Source organism: Rana temporaria, chromosome 8 (assembly GCF_905171775.1).
Source record: "Rana temporaria chromosome 8, aRanTem1.1, whole genome shotgun sequence".
Lineage (NCBI taxonomy): Eukaryota > Metazoa > Chordata > Amphibia > Anura > Ranidae > Rana > Rana temporaria.
The window spans coordinates 142,327,280-142,348,481 of record NC_053496.1 but is presented as its reverse complement, the minus strand read 5'-3'; the positions used below and the strand labels follow the sequence as shown (position 1 = coordinate 142,348,481).

The 21,202-nt window shown below is 39.1% G+C and overlaps 1 protein-coding gene across 2 annotated transcripts in view; it reads left to right on the top strand.

Annotated features, from left to right (window-relative positions):
* The window catches only part of SERPING1 (serpin family G member 1), a 194,094-nt gene that overhangs the window by 85,412 nt on the left and 87,480 nt on the right, over nt 1-21,202 (top strand). For both annotated transcript variants that reach the window (XM_040320796.1, XM_040320797.1), the window contains exon 4: nt 18,383-18,586. In XM_040320796.1, coding sequence (XP_040176730.1) covers nt 18,383-18,586 — 204 coding nt within the window. The remainder of the gene's footprint in view (nt 1-18,382; nt 18,587-21,202) is intronic.

Sequence of the window (21,202 nt, the reverse complement as noted above, 5' to 3'; positions counted from 1 at the left end):
GCCACTATATATACACAGCTCATTGTTCACGTAGCACACATGAGCGGCGCATATTAGTAGCGTCAACAATAACACCAGCACGGAAGCCGTGAAGGCTCAAAAAGGTGTCAATACATCGGGAAAATTAAATAGTTACTGCACAAGTCAGTAAACAGAAAAAATAACATAACTTTTGATATCACTATTCTGTATACGAAGCAGTTGTTAGTCATATAGACCTAGCATATATTAATGTGTCAAAAATATGTAACTAACAACTAATTAGAAAAAACGTCTATGAAAAAAGCGGATGTTATATGTAAAGTGCCCTGGGGTCATGGATCACCAATCAGATACACCTCCTGAAAACAGGATAAAATCCAGTATAAACTTGAATAAATATTAATCCTAATATGTACAATCTCATTTAAAAGAAACAAATAGGTATATATTCAATAGGTATATATTCAATATAAGCATTCTAGTAACTAGTTTAAAGCTTATTAAAAAATATATAAGTCAAAAATTTATAATAAATATAACACTCATTCCTTAACAAAACGAAATGGTGTGGTAGATACTCGGTCATAATTCAATATATCAGCCATATTTAGTATAGATTAACCTGTCATATATACACAATTAAATATATATGTGGTATCTGTGCATTAAATAGACGTATACATAGTATCTGCACAGTAAAATCTCAATATGAATATATATAAAAAAAGGCAATAGGTTTGAAACAAGTGACAATATTAAAAACCAAGCACAACTGTATATTCACATTCATAATTATTTAAAATTAATTTAGAAAAATTTTTAATTGAAAGTTATCAATTAATAAAAACTGGAAAATAGAATAAGTAGTGAGGGAGGTAATTAAAATAATATAATAATTAAAAATCACTAATAAAACAATTAATATCCAATTCCACGTTCAGGCCTCTCGAAGCCAACGTGTCAACACAATGGATCCATTTAGTTTCAAGCTTGGAGAGCTCTCTTACTCGGTTACTGCCCCTCCAATTGGGGCTCAGATGCTCTATTCCCCAAAATTTCAATCCAACTGGATTTTCATCATGAAACATCTTAAAGTGTAAAGACACATTATGATCCTTATAGCCAATCTTTATGTTGGCTATATGCTCCACGATCCGTATCTTAAGTTTCCTTTTTGTGCGGCCTACGTAGAATAATTTACAAGGACACTCTAATACATACACTACATAGGTAGTGTTGCAAGTCATAAAGTCCTTAATCTGAAATATAGTATCATTACGGGATGTGAACTTATCTAGACCTCTCATCTTGCATGTTACCTCTTTGCACGGACCACACTTTCTACATACAAAAAAAACATCTTTTTGCCAGAAAGTGGCAGGTTTAGTAGGTGGGTCTAAGATTTTCTTCACAATCCTATCACCGTTATTAGGAGCTTTTCGATAAAAAAAAATTAGGTTTTAGAGGAATCACATTTCTTAAAATCTTGTCCAACATTAAAATGTGCCAATGGGAAATAAAAATATTCTCGACTTCTTTGTATTGTGAGTGAAAGCCCGAGACAAAGCTCCATTCATGATTAATCAATGATTTAGTTGAAGATGCATTGTTAAGGTTAGAGCAGTGTTTCTCAATTCCAGTCCTCAGGCCCCCCCAACAGGTCAGGTTTTCAGGATTTTCGATTATTTTGCACAGGTGATTTGATCAGTTTCACTGCCTTAGTAATCACCACAGCCTTTTCATCTGAGGGAAATCCTGAAAACCTGACCTGTTGGGGGGGCCTGAGGACTGGAATTGAGAAACACTGGGTTAGAGGGAGATGGTCGAACTTTTAGTTGTTCAATAATAACATCCAACTTATTTTCATTGTATCCCTTCTCCACAAATTTATTCTTTAGAATTATGGACTGTAAGTGGTAATCTTCATCGCTGGAACAGTTCCGTCGGACCCTCATAAACTGGCCTCTAGGAATGTTTCTTAACCAAGTTGGATGATGTCCACTTTGGGTTGGTAAGAAACTATTGGCATCAGTCGGTTTGAAATAAACTCTTGTTCCTAGTTTGTCCTCATCTCTATATATCTGCAAATCCAGGAAGTGTACACTTACTTTGTTATATTCACAAGACAATCTGATATTGCGGTTATTATTATTTAATGTACTTAAAAAGTTTTCCAACGAGGTCAAGGTTCCTGTCCAAATGAAAAAGAGGTCATCTATATACCTGCGGTATAGTAATAACTCATCTATTTTTGAATTGAAAATTGTCTTATCCTCCCACTCAGACATGAACAGGTTTGCGATGCTGGGGGCAAATTTAGCCCCCATTGCAACGCCGGTCTTTTGGGAGAAAAATGAGTTATTATACCAAAAAAAGTTATGGCTTAGACAAAAGTCCAATGCATTATGCAAAAAAACTTTTTGGGTATAACACAGGTCATCCCTCTTACATAATGCCCTATTCAGGAAATATTTCTTCATGTTAATCCTTCGCACATATGTAGACAATGTAGACCACATTTTAGTCCCAAATTTAGGACATTAGTTTCTTTATCAGAGAGTATTGTGTCTGTCAAGTTGAAGATGCCGTTTAGTCGTGATTCTTTTCGTATTCGTTCCTTCCTCTTTTTTTGGACGAACCGTCCCGCCCTGCATCCTCTTCTTCTACTTTCGTAGATCTTGGTTGTACCTGTTGCTCCTTCTCTCGTTGTGGTGGATTCCTCCAATATTGGTTTTCGTTGTAAGTGTGATATTGTTTCCTGTATTGAGGATTGTGTTGGGGGTGCGAGGAAGACCTCCCTCTGTGGGGGTTCGAACCTCTGCCCCTCCTCTGCCATCCTCTGCCTCTTCCTAAAAAAGGCTTCGGGGACTGGTAATACTGACTGTTATTCTCATCTCTTAAAGGCTCAAACCTATTATATACAGGTGGATAATAGTCATTAGAATAATGTTCATGAGAATAATTTGAAGGACCCGGATTCCCTGATCTACCCCTCCCAGAATTCGTCTCTTTTCTGTTTGGTGTAGATTGGTGAGTTGAGTTTTTATGAACCGGTGGCACTTTGGATCTTACTACATTAGGGGGTCGACATGCAGGTGTCTGTGATCCCATTGTACTTGCCCCCTGTTGTGTTTCCATATTGTTGGTCACATCTTCTTCCTCACCTGTAGTGACCAAATGGGTAGCTTGCCAGGAATATACATTTTTAGTCCTAAAATCATTAAGATCACGATGAAACTTTTTGTTTTTCTTTTTTTGTGTCTCCCTATCTACTTTTTCCAGTTTCTTTTTGATACGTATATTAAAATCAATGATTTCTTGCGACTCTTTAATTGGGTCTAGTTGGTTTTTTAAATCATTGATTTTTTTCTCTAAATTAGTCATCTTCTTATTTTTCCGCTTTAAAATAAGTTCCTGGAGTTTACGTCCCACTCCATTAAAAAATTCAAACCATTCTGTCATTGAAGTTTGGTCCAACAAACCGTCCTGTGGGGCTACTTCCCACCTCAAACTTCTAGCTATGATATCCTCTTTTAAATAATATTCAAAGGAGCAAATGTCCCACCAGGTGCGAACCTGTTTTTCCAGGCAATTGCCCAATGCATTCATTACTCCATTATAATTGACCTGTGCAGGTGTTTGTTCATCTATTGAAAAAATATTATCCATATCCAAAGATCTACTGCTCAAAAATGACACCGCGTCCATGGCAGCTTAGAGGAAAATAAATAGATATATAAAATAAATCTATCTAAAGCACAGAATTTTAAAACAATGCCACACTAGGCCTAGTGGCACACCTCAGCGCCAGGCTGCACAGCCACAAATGATATGTTGACAAATGAATCAATCACCCAGAGGTTAATAGTCTGACAAATAACCTCTAAGCAGTTAGATTAATATGGATATATTAGTATTTACCAAATTATAATAAAAACAGGCAAATAATGTGTGAAAGCAGCTATTTAAAACATACTATCAAAAGACGTATGCATCAAAACATAATAATGAAAGAACCACTATAAAAAACAAAAAAGTTCAATATGGTCAAACAGCGCTGAAAAATTGGTTATAGCTGTCCAATTTCAATAAAATAAGAGCATTCATCTGAAAACGGATTTAGAAGATCAAGGTAGTGGAGATAGTTGATAGAATATCCTACACCTCTTCGCAGGATAAGACACCACTTGTGGGGCACACTCCCCTTCGGGGTACTCACTCACCAGAAGGCAAAATATAATATACACTGAAAGGTATCTTTTCTCTCTGGATCCTCCGTTTCTCAGGTAGGTATCAGGTAAAGGAAAGGCTCCACATAGAAACACAAAGGGTACCAAACAATAGTATAATCCCGTTTTTATTCCACAAAAAGAAGCATTCCCTTTAAAACACCAGATCCCCGCTCTAAATGCACGTACCGCAAAATAGATGATAACAAACGTTTATCCTCGGTAAGTGAAGGTGTCCTCTGACCGGCATCCGATTCCCCAGGTAAACTTTACAATCAAACTTGCTGAGAAAGTTGCAGGAAACCGTCGCATAGGGAGAGTACACTTTGGAACGCACGCTTGGAGCGCACGCGTCACTTCTGGGTCGCCGTTTAGAATCCCACCCTGACCAGTTTCGCTGTCCAATCAGCTTCTACAGAGGGCGTGGACTGACGGCGATAATAGCCACTATATATACACAGCTCATTGTTCACGTAGCACACATGAGCAGCGCATATTAGTAGCGTCACAATATAAAGAAGTCGAGAATATTTTTATTTCCCATTGGCACATTTTAATGTTGGACAAGATTTTAAGAAATGTGATTCCTCTAAAACCTAATTTTATTTATCGAAAAGCTCCTAATTACGGTGATAGGAATGTGAAGAAAATCTTAGACCCACCTACTAAACCTGCCACTTTCTGGCAAAAAGATGTTTTTTTTGTATGTAGAAAGTGTGGTCCGTGCAAAGAGGTAACATGCAAGATGAGAGGTCTAGATAAGTTCACATCCCGTAATGATACTATATTTCAGATTAAGGACTTTATGACTTGCAACACTACCTATGTAGTGTATGTATTAGAGTGTCCTTGTAAATTATTCTACGTAGGCCGCACAAAAAGGAAACTTAAGATACCGATCGCGGAGCATATAGCCAACATAAAGATTGGCTATAAGGATCATAATGTGTCTTTACACTTTAAGATGTTTCATGATGAAAATCCAGTTGGATTGAAATTTTGGGGAATAGAGCATCTGAGCCCCAATTGGAGGGGCAGTAACCGAGTAAGAGAGCTCTCCAAGCTTGAAACTAAATGGATCCATTGTGTTGACACGTTGGCTCCGAGAGGCCTGAACGTGGAATTGGATATTAATTGTTTTATTAGTGATTTTTAATTATTATATTATTTTAATTACCTCCCTCACTACTTATTCTATTTTCCAGTTTTTATTAATTGATAACTTTCAATTAAAAAAATTTCTAAATTAATTTTAAATAATTATGAATGTGAATATACAGTTGTGCTTGGTTTTTAATATTGTCTCTTGTTTCAAACATATTGCCTTTTTTTATATATATTCATATTGAGATTTTACTGTGCAGATACTATGTATACGTCTATTTAATGCACAGATACCACATATATATTTAATTGTGTATATATGACAGATTAATTAGTGGGAATGCTTTAATAAGCATTCCCAGTATTGATATTCGTTTTTTATTATTAGTGGGAATGCTTTAATAAGCATTCCCAGTATTGATATTCGTTTTTTATTATTCTTCTTCTTAATTTTATTCCGTACGTTTTTTGGCTCTGCGTAACTTCTGCATACTTTCAGCTATTGAGACCATTTAACTTTTAAAATGTTCGTCTCATTCAGCTAACGATGGGACTTCTTCAAGTTTTTTTGTACTATTTATACTTTTTAAAATATTAAGCTTTTAGACACTTTTTTTTAACATTGAAGTCAATGAGAACATCCTTTTTCCTGCTTCAAAACACACGTTCTGCCAAAAGTTTCAGCTCCTTCATACTTTCACTTACAGACACCAAACAAACTTTAAAGCGGTCACAAAATATTCAGCTATCCAAACATGACTTTTTAGATTGATATCTTATACGGTTTTTGTGAAAACGCAATTTACGTTTAGTGATTTTTTTATCGGTTATAATGTAATCCTATGGAGCAGGTTTAGAGTGTGTCATGTGACCTTTAGAGTGGAGATCTTTGAAAACAAAAATTATCTTTAAAAAAAGGGCGAACAAATTGCTCTCACGCCCACAAGATCTACTTGTCATACACAATTTATATATCAAAACGTAGGTATGCTTGTCTGGTTTCAGGCAATGTGATCAGTTTTGTGATACGTATTTTAGTTTTAGTTCCAGGAGCTTCTAAAGGACAAGAGTGACAAAACCACTCTCATTGACCGTCCATGTTAAAAATTTAAAACATTTTCCTGCAAAACACACAAAGACGCTCTTTTCTAAATCGCTGGCATGGCCACAATTTTAAGTTTATCAACATAAATTTCATATCGATGCGTTCACAAGGGCCGTGTCTTTCAAACGGTGAAGTCGCTGTATCGATCGCATGTACGGTTGTGGATTTATTACGTTTTGTTTGGAGGCGTAATTAATGTATTGGTCTGTGAATTAAAAGGCGTTTGTAATGGAATTTCTTTCCATAAATAGCTTTCCTTACCTCAGGGCAATATTCCTCCTCACTGACCTGGGGGGGAGGGGAAACCTCTTGAGGGGGGAGGGGCGACCAGGAAGTCAGGATACTCTCTACTTTGCAGATAGAGAAAGGAGCTGTGTGTCCTAAAGATAGTGTAGTGGTTATGGTGAATGGCTTTGGTGCGGGCTCAGCAATTCAGCATTCCCACTCGCATTTTCCTCAGGGAATGCATTTTCTAGTTCTTAATTTTAATTTTAATTTTATTCCGTACGTTTTTTGGCTCTGCGTAACTTCTGCATACTTTCAGCTATTGAGACCATTCAACTTTTAAAATGTTCATCTCGTTCAGCTAACGATGGGACTTCTTCAAGTTTTTTTGTACTATTTATACTTTTTAAAATATTAAGCTTTTAGACACTTTTTTTTAACATTGAAGTCAATGAGAACATCCTTTTTCCTGCTTCAAAACACACGTTCTGCCAAAAGTTTCAGCTCCTTCATACTTTCACTTACAGACACCAAACAAACTTTAAAGCGGTCACAAAATATTCAGCTATCCAAACATGACTTTTCAGATTGATATCTTTTACGGTTTTTGTGAAAACGCAATTTACGTTTAGCGATTTTTTCAGAAAATGGAATCGGTTATAATGTAACCCTATGGAAGGGATTTAGAGTGTGTCATGTGACCTTTACAGTGGAGATCTTTGAAAACAAAAATTATCTTTAAAAAAAGGGCGAACAAATTGCTCTCACGCCCACAAGATCTACTTGTCATACACAATTTATATATCAAAACGTAGGTATGCTTGTCTGGTTTCAGGCAATGTGATCAGTTTTGTGATACGTATTTTAGTTTTAGTTCCAGGAGCTTCTAAAGGACAAGAGCGACAAAACCACTCTCATTGACCGTCCATGTTAAAAATTTTAAAAATTTTCCTGCAAAACACACAAAGACGCTCTTTTCTAAATCGCTGGCATGGCCACAATTTTAAGTTTATCAACATAAATTTCATATCGATGCGTTCACAAGGGCCGTGTCTTTCAAACGGTGAAGTCGCTGTATCGATCGCATGTACGGTTGTGGATTTATTACGTTTTGTTTGGAGGCGTAATTAATGTATTGGTCTGAATTAAAAGGCGTTTGTAATGGAATTTCTTTCCATAAATAGCTTTCTACCTCAGTGCAATATTCCTCCTCACTGACCTGGGGGGAGGGGAAACCTCTTGAGGGGGGAGGGGCGACCAGGAAGTCAGCATACTCTCTACTTTGCAGATAGAGAAAGGAGCTGTGTGTCCTAAAGATAGTGTAGTGGTTATGGTGAATGGCTTTGGTGCGGGCTCAGCAATTCAGCATTCCCACGCATCGCATTTTCCTCAGGGAATGCATTTTCTAGTTAGTGGGAATGCTTTAATAAGCATTCCCAGTATTGATATTCGTTTTTTATTATTCTTCTTCTTAATTTTATTCCGTACGTTTTTTGGCTCTGCGTAACTTCTGCATACTTTCAGCTATTGAGACCATTTAACTTTTAAAATGTTCGTCTCATTCAGCTAACGATGGGACTTCTTCAAGTTTTTTTGTACTATTTATACTTTTTAAAATATTAAGCTTTTAGACACTTTTTTTTAACATTGAAGTCAATGAGAACATCCTTTTTCCTGCTTCAAAACACACGTTCTGCCAAAAGTTTCAGCTCCTTCATACTTTCACTTACAGACACCAAACAAACTTTAAAGCGGTCACAAAATATTCAGCTATCCAAACATGACTTTTTAGATTGATATCTTATACGGTTTTTGTGAAAACGCAATTTACGTTTAGTGATTTTTTTATCGGTTATAATGTAATCCTATGGAGCAGGTTTAGAGTGTGTCATGTGACCTTTAGAGTGGAGATCATCCACAAAAACTATTATCTTTAAAAAAAGGGGGAACAAATTGCTCTCACGCCCACAAGATCTACTTGTCATACACAATTTATATATCAAAACGTAGGTATGCTTGTCTGGTTTCAGGCAATGTGATCAGTTTTGTGATACGTATTTTAGTTTTAGTTCCAGGAGCTTCTAAAGGACAAGAGTCATGTTAAAAAGTCTAAAAAATGTTTCTGCAAAACACACAAAGACGCTCTTTTCTAAATCGCTGACATGGCCACATTTTTAAGTTTATCAACATAAATTTCATATCGATGCGTTCACAAGGGCCGTGTCTTTCAAACGGTGAAGTCGCTGTATCGATCGCATGTACGGTTGTGGATTTATTAAGGTTTGTTTGAAGGCGTAATTCATGTATTGGTCTGTGAATTAAAAAGCGTTTGTAATGGAATTTCTTTCCATAAATAGCTTTCCTCACCTCAGTGCAATATTCCTCCTCACTGACCTGGGGGAGGGGGGGAAACCTCTTGAGGGGGGAGGGGCGACCAGGAAGTCAGCATACTCTCTACTTTGCAGATAGAGAAAGGAGCTGTGTGTCCTAAAGATAGTGTAGTGGTTATGGTGAATGGCTTTGGTGCGGGCTCAGCAATTCAGCATTCCCACTCGCATTTTCCTCAGGGAATGCATTTTCTAGTTCTTAATTTTAATTTTAATTTTATTCCGTACGTTTTTTGGCTCTGCGTAACTTCTGCATACTTTCAGCTATTGAGACCATTTAACTTTTAAAATGTTCGTCTCATTCAGCTAACGATGGGACTTCTTCAAGTTTTTTTGTACTATTTATACTTTTTAAAATATTAAGCTTTTAGACACTTTTTTTTAACATTGAAGTCAATGAGAACATCCTTTTTCCTGCTTCAAAACACACGTTCTGCCAAAAGTTTCAGCTCCTTCATACTTTCACTTACAGACACCAAACAAACTTTAAAGCGGTCACAAAATATTCAGCTATCCAAACATGACTTTTCAGATTGATATCTTTTACGGTTTTTGTGAAAACGCAATTTACGTTTAGCGATTTTTTCAGAAAATGGAATCGGTTATAATGTAACCCTATGGAAGGGATTTAGAGTGTGTCATGTGACCTTTACAGTGGAGATCTTTGAAAACAAAAATTATCTTTAAAAAAAGGGCGAACAAATTGCTCTCGCGCCCACAAGATCTACTTGTCATACACAATTTATATATCAAAACGTAGGTATGCTTGTCTGGTTTCAGGCAATGTGATCAGTTTTGTGATACGTATTTTAGTTTTAGTTCCAGGAGCTTCTAAAGGACAAGAGCGACAAAACCACTCTCATTGACCGTCCATGTTAAAAATTTTAAAAATTTTCCTGCAAAACACACAAAGACGCTCTTTTCTAAATCGCTGGCATGGCCACAATTTTAAGTTTATCAACATAAAATTCATATCGATGCGTTCACAAGGGCCGTGTCTTTCAAACGGTGAAGTCGCTGTATCGATCGCATGTACGGTTGTGGATTTATTACGTTTTGTTTGGAGGCGTAATTAATGTATTGGTCTGTGAATTAAAAGGCGTTTGTAATGGAATTTCTTTCCATAAATAGCTTTCTACCTCAGTGCAATATTCCTCCTCACTGACCTGGGGGGAGGGGAAACCTCTTGAGGGGGGAGGGGCAACCAGGAAGTCAGCATACTCTCTACTTTGCAGATAGAGAAAGGAGCTGTGTGTCCTAAAGATAGTGTAGTGGTTATGGTGAATGGCTTTGGTGCGGGCTCAGCAATTCAGCATTCCCACTCGCATTTTCCTCAGGGAATGCATTTTCTAGTCTATACTAAATATGGCTGATATATTGAATTATGACCGAGTATCTACCACACCATTTCGTTTTGTTAAGGAATGAGTGTTATATTTATTATACATTTTTGACTTATATATTTTTTAATAAGCTTTAAACTAGTTACTAGAATGCTTATATTGAATATATACCTATTGAATATATACCTATTTGTTTCTTTTAAATGAGATTGTACATATTAGGATTAATATTTATTCAAGTTTATACTGGATTTTATCCTGTTTTCAGGAGGTGTATCTGATTGGTGATCCATGACCCCAGGGCACTTTACATATAACATCCGCTTTTTTCATAGACGTTTTTTCTAATTAGTTGTTAGTTACATATTTTTGACACATTAATATATGCTAGGTCTATATGACTAACAACTGCTTCGTATACAGAATAGTGATATCAAAAGTTATGTCATTTTTTCTGTTTACTGACTTGTGCAGTAACTATTTAATTTCCCCGATGTATTGACACCTTTTTGAGCCTTCACGGCTTCCGTGCTGGTGTTATTGTTGACGCTACTAATATGCGCCGCTCATGTGTGCTACGTGAACAATGAGCTGTGTATATATAGTGGCTATTATCGCCGTCAGTCCACGCCCTCTGTAGAAGCTGATTGGACAGCGAAACTGGTCAGGGTGGGATTCTAAACGGCGACCCGGAAGTGACGCGTGCGCTCCAAGCGTGCGTTCCAAAGTGTACTCTCCCTATGCGACGGTTTCCTGCAACTTTCTCAGCAAGTTTGACTGTAAAGTTTACCTGGGGAATCGGATGCCGGTCAGAGGACACCTTCACTTACCGAGGATAAACGTTTGTTATCATCTATTTTGCGGTACGTGCATTTAGAGCGGGGATCTGGTGTTTTAAAGGGAATGCTTCTTTTTGTGGAATAAAAACGGGATTACACTATTGTTTGGTACCCTTTGTGTTTCTATGTGGAGCCTTTCCTTTACCTGATACCTACTTGAGAAACGGAGGATCCAGAGAGAAAAGATACCTTTCAGTGTATATTATATTTTGCCTTCTGGTGAGTGAGTACCCCAAAGGGGAGTGTGCCCCACAAGTGGTGTCTTATCCTGGGAAGAGGTGTAGGATATTCTATCAACTATCTCCACTACCTTGATCTTCTAAATCCGTTTTCAGATGAATGCTCTTATTTTATTGAAATTGGACAGCTATAACCAATTTTTCAGCGCTGTTTGACCATATTGAACTTTTTTGTTTTTTTATAGTGGTTCTTTCATTATTATGTTTTGATGCATACGTCTTTTGATAGTATGTTTTAAATAGCTGCTTTCACACATTATTTGCCTGTTTTTATTATAATTTGGTAAATACTAATATATCCATATTAATCTAACTGCTTAGAGGTTATTTGTCAGACTATTAACCTCTGGGTGATTGATTCATTTGTCAACATATCATTTGTGGCTGTGCAGCCTGGTGCTGAGGTGTGCCACTAGGCCTAGTGTGGCATTGTTTTAAAATGCCGCGTACACACGGTCGGAATTTCCGACAAGAAAAGTTCGATGTGAGCTTTTGGTCAGAAATTCCGACCATGTGTAGGCTCCATCTGACTTTTTCTGTCAGAATTTCCGACAGCAAAAATTTGAGAGCTGGTTCTCGATTTTTCCTTCTGGTTCTTGTTGGAAATTCCAATCATCTGTATGCAATTACAATGCGCAAAAAAACCCACATGCTCGGAATCAATTCGAAGCATGCTCGGAATCATTGAACTTAATTTTTCTCAGGTCGTTGTAGTGTTGTACGTTACCGCGTTCTTAACGGCCGGAATTTTGTGTGACCGTGTGTGCAACACAAGTTTGAGCCAACATTCCGTCGGAAAAAAATCCACGGTTTTCTTGTCGGAATTTCCGATCGTGTGTACGCGGCATACCTACCTCTTCCAATCCATCATAATGGGACATCCAGATTGTTTCCAAAATCTAGGTATCAGTATTTTAGCTGCATTTAGAAAATGGGGAGTAACGTTTCTCTTATAAAACCTAGCAGATGATGGCATCCCATGAAAAAGAAAATGTATTGGGGAGAATTCTAATCCAAGGAACTATCTTCTCCCAGAAAACTTAAATCTTTGGGCAATGCCACCATAAAAGCAGAAATTAACATCTTTGGTTACATCCCTTCCAGCAGTTAACATCCGCCGATGGATATATCTGAGCCAGTTGAGCCGGTGTACGATATCATCTTGTCAAGAACTTATAAGACATCTCCTGTATATGGGAACTTATTTAAGTATGGTGTGTTGCTCCCATCAGCCTTTTAATTTGTTCAGATGTAAAATTATAACCCAGTTCCCTTTCCCATTCTCAAATGAAATAGGGAGTTGTCATTATTTGGGCGCTCATGACCAGCCTATACATTCGAGACAACATTAGATCCGGCTCAGATAAGTTTATACACCATTCCTCAAAAGTAGTAAGCGGGTAAGCTGGCCTGATCTGGTGCTTCCACTTCTTGAACAAATCCGTCAATTGACAATGCCGTACAGCCATTGGTACTTCCCCCAATACCCAAACTAAATCCACCAATGGAAGCAATTTACCCTGTGGGGCCACGCCAGCGTAGTTCCCCTTCCTGTCCATTCCCCAGCGATCTAAACTCCCTTTCTCTTCCCGCGGGGTAAACCAGGGAAATCCTTTCAATGGTGTTATAGGGGATATGGGGGGGGGGGGCAAACGTTCCCTTACTAAATCCTGCGAGCCACCACTCCTGAATGCTTCCTAAATGCTAAATGCTCAATATAGAATAAATGAAAGCTGCTAGCGTGAAACACGTTTCATAAATCGTGCCAAAACGAATGAATGAACAAAACGCAGCGCTACTAAAATTGTGATGCACACACCACTGTGAAAAAAAAAGGAAAAGAAAATACTGGTATGGGATATCCAGTTAATAAAAATTGTGTACAAACCAAAATATATATAATATGTACGTTGAAAATAAAATATGTCAGTACAAAAGTGCTCTAGTGCACGAACATGCATAAGAATCTAATAATAATCATAGACAAAAGTGCATGAGAGTGGTATCCAATATGGTCCTTAGAAAAGATAATGACACTGTCACACAAGTCCATATATACCTGTGAACAATCCAAAGTGCTTAAGTGCATATATTAATAAGTGACAGCGTTCCAGGGAATGATGCTTAAAGCGGGAGTTCACCCATAAAACAATTTTTCCCCTTAGATGGATGCTTGTTTTGTCTAGGGGAATCGGCTAGTTGTTATAAAATATGAGCTGTACTTACCGTTTTCGAGATGCATCTTCTCCGTCGCTTCCGGGTATGGGTCTTCGGGAGCGGGCGTTCCTTCTTGATTGACAGTCTTCCGAGAGGCTTCCGACGGTCGCATCCATCGCGTTACTAGTAGCCGAAAGAAGCCGAACGTCGGTGCGGCTCTATACTGCGCCTGCGCACCGACGTTCGGCTTCTTTCGGAAAATCGTGACGCGATGGATGCGACCGTCGGAAGCCTCTCGGAAGACTGTCAATCAAAATAGGAACGCCCAGTCCCACAGCCCATACCCGGAAGCGGCGGAGAAGATGCATCTCGTAAACGGTAAGTATAGCTCATATTTTAAAACAACTAGCCGATTCCCCTAGACAAAACGAGCATCCATCTAAGGGGAAAAAGTGTTATGTACGGGTGAACCCCCGCTTTAATACAGTTCATAAATATCACACGGCCCAGTGGGTGATCCAGAAAACATGGCAAGGTGCAATCACACAGGTGCTCCCCTATTGTAGTGGACGCTCAAATTAGAGCATGCAACCTTGCAACTAAGCTTACTCTAAGCCTGCTTATGAACCACACCTGGGTTCTATTGATCAATCCTGGGTTTCTGGGCTCCACAATTTTCCCCCTGAAGAAGATACGACGCCCCCTGTATCGACACGCGTAGAGGAGGGGACAGGACGGCAGGAGAGTCTGTTTGTGGCTACGGAGGAGGTTCACTATATCCCAATACCTGTCAGGGAATCAACACTCTTTCAAGATACTGGCTGGTTTCCCACCTATAAACACCATTTATAAAAGCTTTGGATGGAAAATTAAAATTCAACAGATCAGCCACGAACATCGCTGTGTAAGTATTACATGTGCTTCTTCTTTTTTACTCTCTTCAACATAATTTGGTTTACTGTTTGACCTTCGGTGGGTCACCATCCCCAAGCACGTACATCTGCTTCATTGATCGGTGTGTTGGATGTCATCTGTTCATTGCATTTGAAGATTCGGTCTCACAGCGACTATACAAGTGATTATACCAAGCTTTGTTGACCCTTTGAGCATATGCTCCTCAGGGTTCAACACTTCCGTTAATCCTCTTTCCATCCGGTGGCGGCCCTTTTCACAGTGTGTGTCACGTTCATATTGTGGGAACACCAGCATTATTTTTGTCTTTATTGGACTATTTATTGTAAATTCATGTTTTCCAACATACATATGTTTATGCATTTTGATTGTACATCATTCACATTGGTGATTTTGTTTATTCTTTATATATATCCATTGTCATATGTTATTTAGTTATTTTTTAGGATATACAGTGTTTTTACATCCCTTTTTTACATATTATTCAGCGCTACAATTTAAATGTTTTTGTTTATTGCTTTAATACATGTTTATTAATGTACTTGACCATGTGAATTATTGTCGCCCCTCCCCACCTACACGTTCTTTTAACCAAATCCATAATTCCGTTTAGTCCTGCCAATGGGGATTAGGGGTTTGGTAAAGAGAACATTTTTGTTATATTTTAAGGAAATTAATAAACACCCCCTCCCCGATGTATTAAATAGCATTTTCAGTATGTTGTGCTGACACAGTTAAGTTCCACTTTAAATGATGCAGGAGGAAGAGGATTATAATATACAGTGTTATTGTAATATATAAGGAACACTATATACCCCTGTGCTATTCCTTGTAACAACAATCTTTATCAATCAAAATTCTTAGGTGTGACACAGGTAGTTTTGTTTTATACATAAACAGGACATTTTTACACAGACAGACCATAAGTGAATACATTTCAACAGAAAGTTACACACAGTTGGATCAGCCTAAATTGTAAGTGTGCATTACAGTCATTTGACGCCGGATAATGCATTCACGATAGGATTATGACATGCTGACTGTGATGATTGGAAGTATTGTTGTACAGATTGTTTACTGTGATATTTTGGGATACTTTTCCGGCAAGCACTGATTGAACTCTTATTATACAACCTTACCATGTGTGGATAGCTGAGGGGATATACTGTATCTCAATCTCAGCTGCTGCTAATTGGATATCATTTCCATGTTGTGCTTAAAGGGGTTGTAAAGGTACAATTTTTTTTTCCTAAATAGCTTCCTTTACCGTAATGCAGTCCTCCTTCACTTACCTCATCCTTCGATTTTGCTTTTAAATGTCCTTATTTCTTCTGAGAAATCCTCACTTCCTGTTCTTCTGTCTGTAACTCCACACAGTAATGCAAGGCTTTCTCCCTGGTGTGGAGTGTCGTGCTTGCCCCCTCCTTTGGACTACAGTAGAGTCAGGACGCCCACTAACGCCCACTAACACACAGCTCCTTTCTCTATCTGCAACGTATAGAGCATCCTGACTCTACTGTAGTCCAAGGGAGGGGGCAAGCACGACACTCCACACCAGGGAGAAAGCCTCGCATTACTGTGTGGAGTTACAGACAGAAGAACAGGAAGTAAAGATTTCTCAGAAGAAATAAGGACATTTAAAAGCAAAATTGAAGGATGAGGTAAGTGAAGGAGAACTGCACTAAGGTAAAGGAAGCTATTTAGGAAAAAAAATGGTACCTTTACAAGCCCTTTAACTAGTTACCGACCTCCCACCGTCGTTATACGTTATACGGCAGCTGCTGCCACAACCGAGATATTCATCTCTTCAGTGGGCGGTGGTGTACACGATAACGGCGGTCTCCGTGGCGGATTCGCCACGAGATCGCCGTTATCGGTGGCGGGAGAGGGGCCCCCCCCTCCCGCCGCTCTCCCGCGCCTTCCGCCGCTTACCGTAGCCGTCGGTAGCGGCGGAGGAGATCGGGTGCGCTCGGCGGCTGACTGGGGTTGCGAGTGAAGGAAAAATGTCCTTCACCCGTCCCCATAGCTCTGCTGGGCGGAAGTGACGTCAAAACGTCAGTCCCGCCCAGCCTCTTAAAGGCACATTTTTTTTTGTCATTTAAAAAAATTACAGTTTCAAATTTTTTTTTTTTTTTTTTTGCATTTAAGCCTAAATATGAGATCTGACGTCTTTTTGACCCCAGATCTCATATTTAAGAGGACCTGTCATGCTTTTTTCTATTACAAGGGATGTTTACATTCCTTGTAATAGGAATAAAAGTGATAATTTTTTTTTTTTATTTCAGTGTTAAAAATTGTAAAATAAATAAAAATAAATCCGAAAACCCCCCCAATTTTTTTTTAAAGTGCCCCGTCCCGACGAGCTTGCGCGCAGAAGCGAACGCATACGCGAGTAGCGCCCGCATATGAAAACGGTGCTCAAACCACACAAGTGAGGTATCGCCGCGATCGTTAGAGCGAGAGCAATAATTCTAGCCCTAGGCCTACTCTGTAACTCAAAAAATGCAACCTGTAGAATTTTTTAAACATCGCCTATCGAGATTTTTAAGGGTAAAAGTTTGACGCCATGCCACGAGCGGGCGCAATTTTTAAGCGTGACATGTTGGGTATCATTTTACTCGGCGTAACTTTATCTTTCACAATATGTAAAAAAATTGGGCCAAATTTATTGCTGTCTTATTTTTTTATTTAAAAAAGTGATTTTTTTCCAAAAAAAGTGCGCTTGTAAGGCCCCGTACACACGATAGAGGAACTCGACGTGCTTGGCACGTCGAGTTCCTCGTCGAGTTTTGGGATGAAGCCGCCGAGGAGCTCGGCGGGCCGCCTTCTCCCATAGAACAACGCGGACAACGAGAAAATAGAGAACATGTTCTCTATTTTCTCGTCGAGTTCCTCGGCGGCTCCATCGAGCCAAAACTGTACAGACGACAGAGTTTCTCGGCAGAATCCGGGTTTTGACCGAGTTTCTCGGTGAATTCTGCCGAGAAACTCTGTCGTGTGTACGAGGCCTTAGACCGCTGCGCAAATACGGTGTGACAAAAAGTATTGCAATGACTGCCATTTTATTCTCTAGGGTGTTAGAAAAAAATATATATAATGTTTGGGGGTTTTAAGTAATTTTATAGCAAAAAAAAATGTTTTAGTCTCGTAAACACCGAATCTGAAAAACAGGCTCGGGGCTTAAAGCGGTAGTTCACCCTCACTCACATGATTTTACCATCGAGACAGGCATTGTAGCGCGAGCTACAGTATGCCTGTCCCGATTTTTTTAACCCCGGACTCACCTTGTAATCGTACATTATCGATTTCGGCTCCCGCGGGGAATGGGCATGCCTATGGAGAGGGAGGATGATTGACGGCCGGCCCTGGCACGTCACTCTCCCCGAAGACAGCCGGAGTAGGTCTCGGCTCTTCACGGCGCCTGCGCACAGGCTATGCGCAGGCGCCGTGAAGAGCCAAGCCTATTTCGGCTATTTCCGGAGAAGCGTGACGCGCCAGAGCCAGCCGTCAATCATCCTCCGTCTCCATAGGCACGCCCATTCACCGAGGGGAGTCGGTATCTTCGATGTACGAGTAAACGGTGAGTACGGGGAAAAAAAAATCGGGACAGGCCTCGCGCTACAATGCCTGATTTTATGGTAGAACAAAACATTTTTTTTTTTTTTTTAGGTTTATAGGGTGAACCCCCGCTTTAAGTGGTTAAGGAATTCTCACAATAAAATGAACTACATGTGAGACATTCATAAATCATTGACAACACTGACAGCTTTCTGGCCAGAAAGGTTTGTTCAAACAAATGTATCTATTTTGCCATAGTCCTTTTTTGTAATCCTCTTCAAACTTGCTGTGTCTCTCCATAGAACTCCATATAAATAAGGAATTCATAGATCAGTCTTCAAAGTTTTATGGGTCAAAAAGCATACCATTATTCAAAGATAAAACAAAAAGCCTGGAAAAGATCAATTCTTGGGTCTCGCAAAGAACAAACGGGCTCATCCCAACATTACTGCAAGAGCTTCCTCCAGACTTGCAACTGATTTTGGTGAATGTTATCCATTACCAAGGTAAGCAAACTATTTAGAGATAAGCTTCAATACACAAATGTTTAAATTCCCCAGAGGTACATAAAGAACATGAAAAAATGCAACAAGATGTTCAAGTGAAGTGCAAAACATTTTTGACTACCCCATGGCCCCTGTCCCCAAAGTCTAGGCCCTGGGCAACAGCTTACTTTGCCCGTATTATAACTTGCCATTGCCTGAGTCAAAGAGTGTATGTCAATAAAATATGAGTTCATCTGTTTATAAATTCTTTATTTTAGTTTTTTTCTTCAAATATACAGAGAAACAGCATTCATTACAGTACATTTTCTAAAGCAATCCTGATAAATATTTCTTTATCATCTACATTCTATTATCATCGGTCATACTTTTTAGTCTACCATGACAAACAAATTCTTAAATTCTCTCTTTTTTTTTCTCATTAGTCCTATTCTTTCGTTATCTGTATTGAACTGCTGTAACTCCCTGTTATTTTCCTTCCCACCCCTAACTAATCCCTCCCCGTATACCCAAGGCTCCATCCCCTGGGATTTAGAAACAGTTTAGATATTATAATCAAGAAACGAAAGAAAAAGAGAAGACAAAAGAAGAAGAGAAGAAAAAAAAATAGATTAGAAAACTATATCCCCCTTCTTGATATCTTGTTGCTAATGAGGACTTATGTGTATATCTGAATATCTTATTTTTCTGTGTCTCAGAGAAGGTGTTTCCCAGGCCTGAATAAAACCCAGTTCTTGTGGGCCCTTCAACTCGCTCACCATAGCATATAACGCCGATAGCGCATGTCTCACTACTTCCCCCTTCAAACATAGCTTCTCAAACTTGGACGGACTCGATATTTCTCTTACTTGTATAGAAATTGATCGAAGGAAAGCATTAAGCTGCATTAACCTAAATGGATCTAGTTCCTCTGAGAATGCACGATCAATCTCATCTCTAGACATCACTTGGTTATTTTTCGAAAAGTGTATTAGTCTACTTTTATCCTGTTGTTTTAGGTGCAAAAACGTTTTATCTTTTAAACCCGGCTCAAATCCTGGGTTGCCCATAACTGGGATCATTGGACTCGAAGCATATCCATTTTAATTTTTTTAAATGTCTTTTTAGCCGAGCTGAGCGTTGTCCCCACTGTTGGATGTTGCCTTACTACCTTTGGTATAGTTGTAGCCATAAGCCATGGCAAACCCTCCAGGGGTATCTCAGTCATTAGGAAAAAAGGGGCTTTTAGAGCCGCGCCATAGCACCCGGACTTAGTGTAATCAATAGTCCATGTATATATAGTATTAGTCCTCAATGTTGGTGAGAGGAGAGTCTATATCCTTCTGATTATGGCATGAGTCTGCTACAGATGGAATGTTTCAATCACCACCGTGATTCCACAGCACACTTCACTCTTCAGTGAGAGCCCACCACCACTAAATTCAAGCAGCTTACCAGATGAACTGAAATAAACAGCATTTGGTTATAACCCAGCAGCGGCTTTTGGGGAGAGAACCCACTCCCTGGATCAGAATCTGCACCTTTTGCTCCCGCAGACGTGACAGAACACCACCGCACGATCATACACAAAGATAGCAAGATATAGTGTAATTCTGTAAGAATATTTATTACAAAGCAAAAATAGAGAAGTACTCACATTTTTAAAAGTAAAATCAAGCGTTAAAAAGTTTGTTGCCGGCCGGCGAACACATAGAGCGGAGCCCTTCCTCCTGAACGCGATGACGTCACCACACGTCCTCCCAGACACGTTTCGTCATTGGACGTTGTCCCATTGATTTAACTCCTTGTGCAGACAGGTTCACTTTTTTCCTCAGTATGGCTTGCTTGCGATTTCTTATGTGTCATTTCCAGATTACGGATCTCCCTGAGCAAGGACTCTAGCCTAGTCCCCATTCGTCATTTTCTCCGTGCCCCTAATGATATCAAAATGCCTCATATAACATTTATGTGTTTCCCACAAACATGTTGGGGACACTTCTCCCACCTCATTTAATACAAAAAAGTATCCAATTCCTGTGCTATCTGTGTCTTACATTCTGTCTCTTTCAGTAGAGTCTCATTTAGCTTCCATTGCCAATCTCGAACTGTTGTTTCTCCCCATTCTACTGTACAGTTAGTTGGTGCATGATCTGATAGCGTGCGTGTACCGATGGAGGTCTCGACAATGCACTGCAGAGTATTTTGTGATATAAAAACGTAATCTATCCTAGAGTATGTTTTGTGTTTTGCCGAGAAAAAAGTGTAATCCCTGTCGTGCACGTGGAGAGTTCTCCAGCTATCCCTAATTTGCAGTTCCTGGAGTAATCTTTTTGCTTTTCCTAGTTTCACATATGATAAGTGGGAGGTGCCCTTTGACACATCCAAAGTAGGGTCTAGTGCCATATTTAGGTCTGCTCCCATCAGCAAGATCCCCTCTTTATTTTGTCGTACTATAGTCAAATATGTCTCCAGTGCCGCCACTTGGCCCTCATTAGGTAAATAGAGATTCACCAATGTGACTTTTTGATCGTATATGAGCCCTTTTACAATAAGGAGTCGTCCTTCCTCATCTGTAATTGTCTTTGTTTCTTTCCATGGTATCTGTTTTGCTAGTAAAATCGATACCCCCTTTGCTTTTGA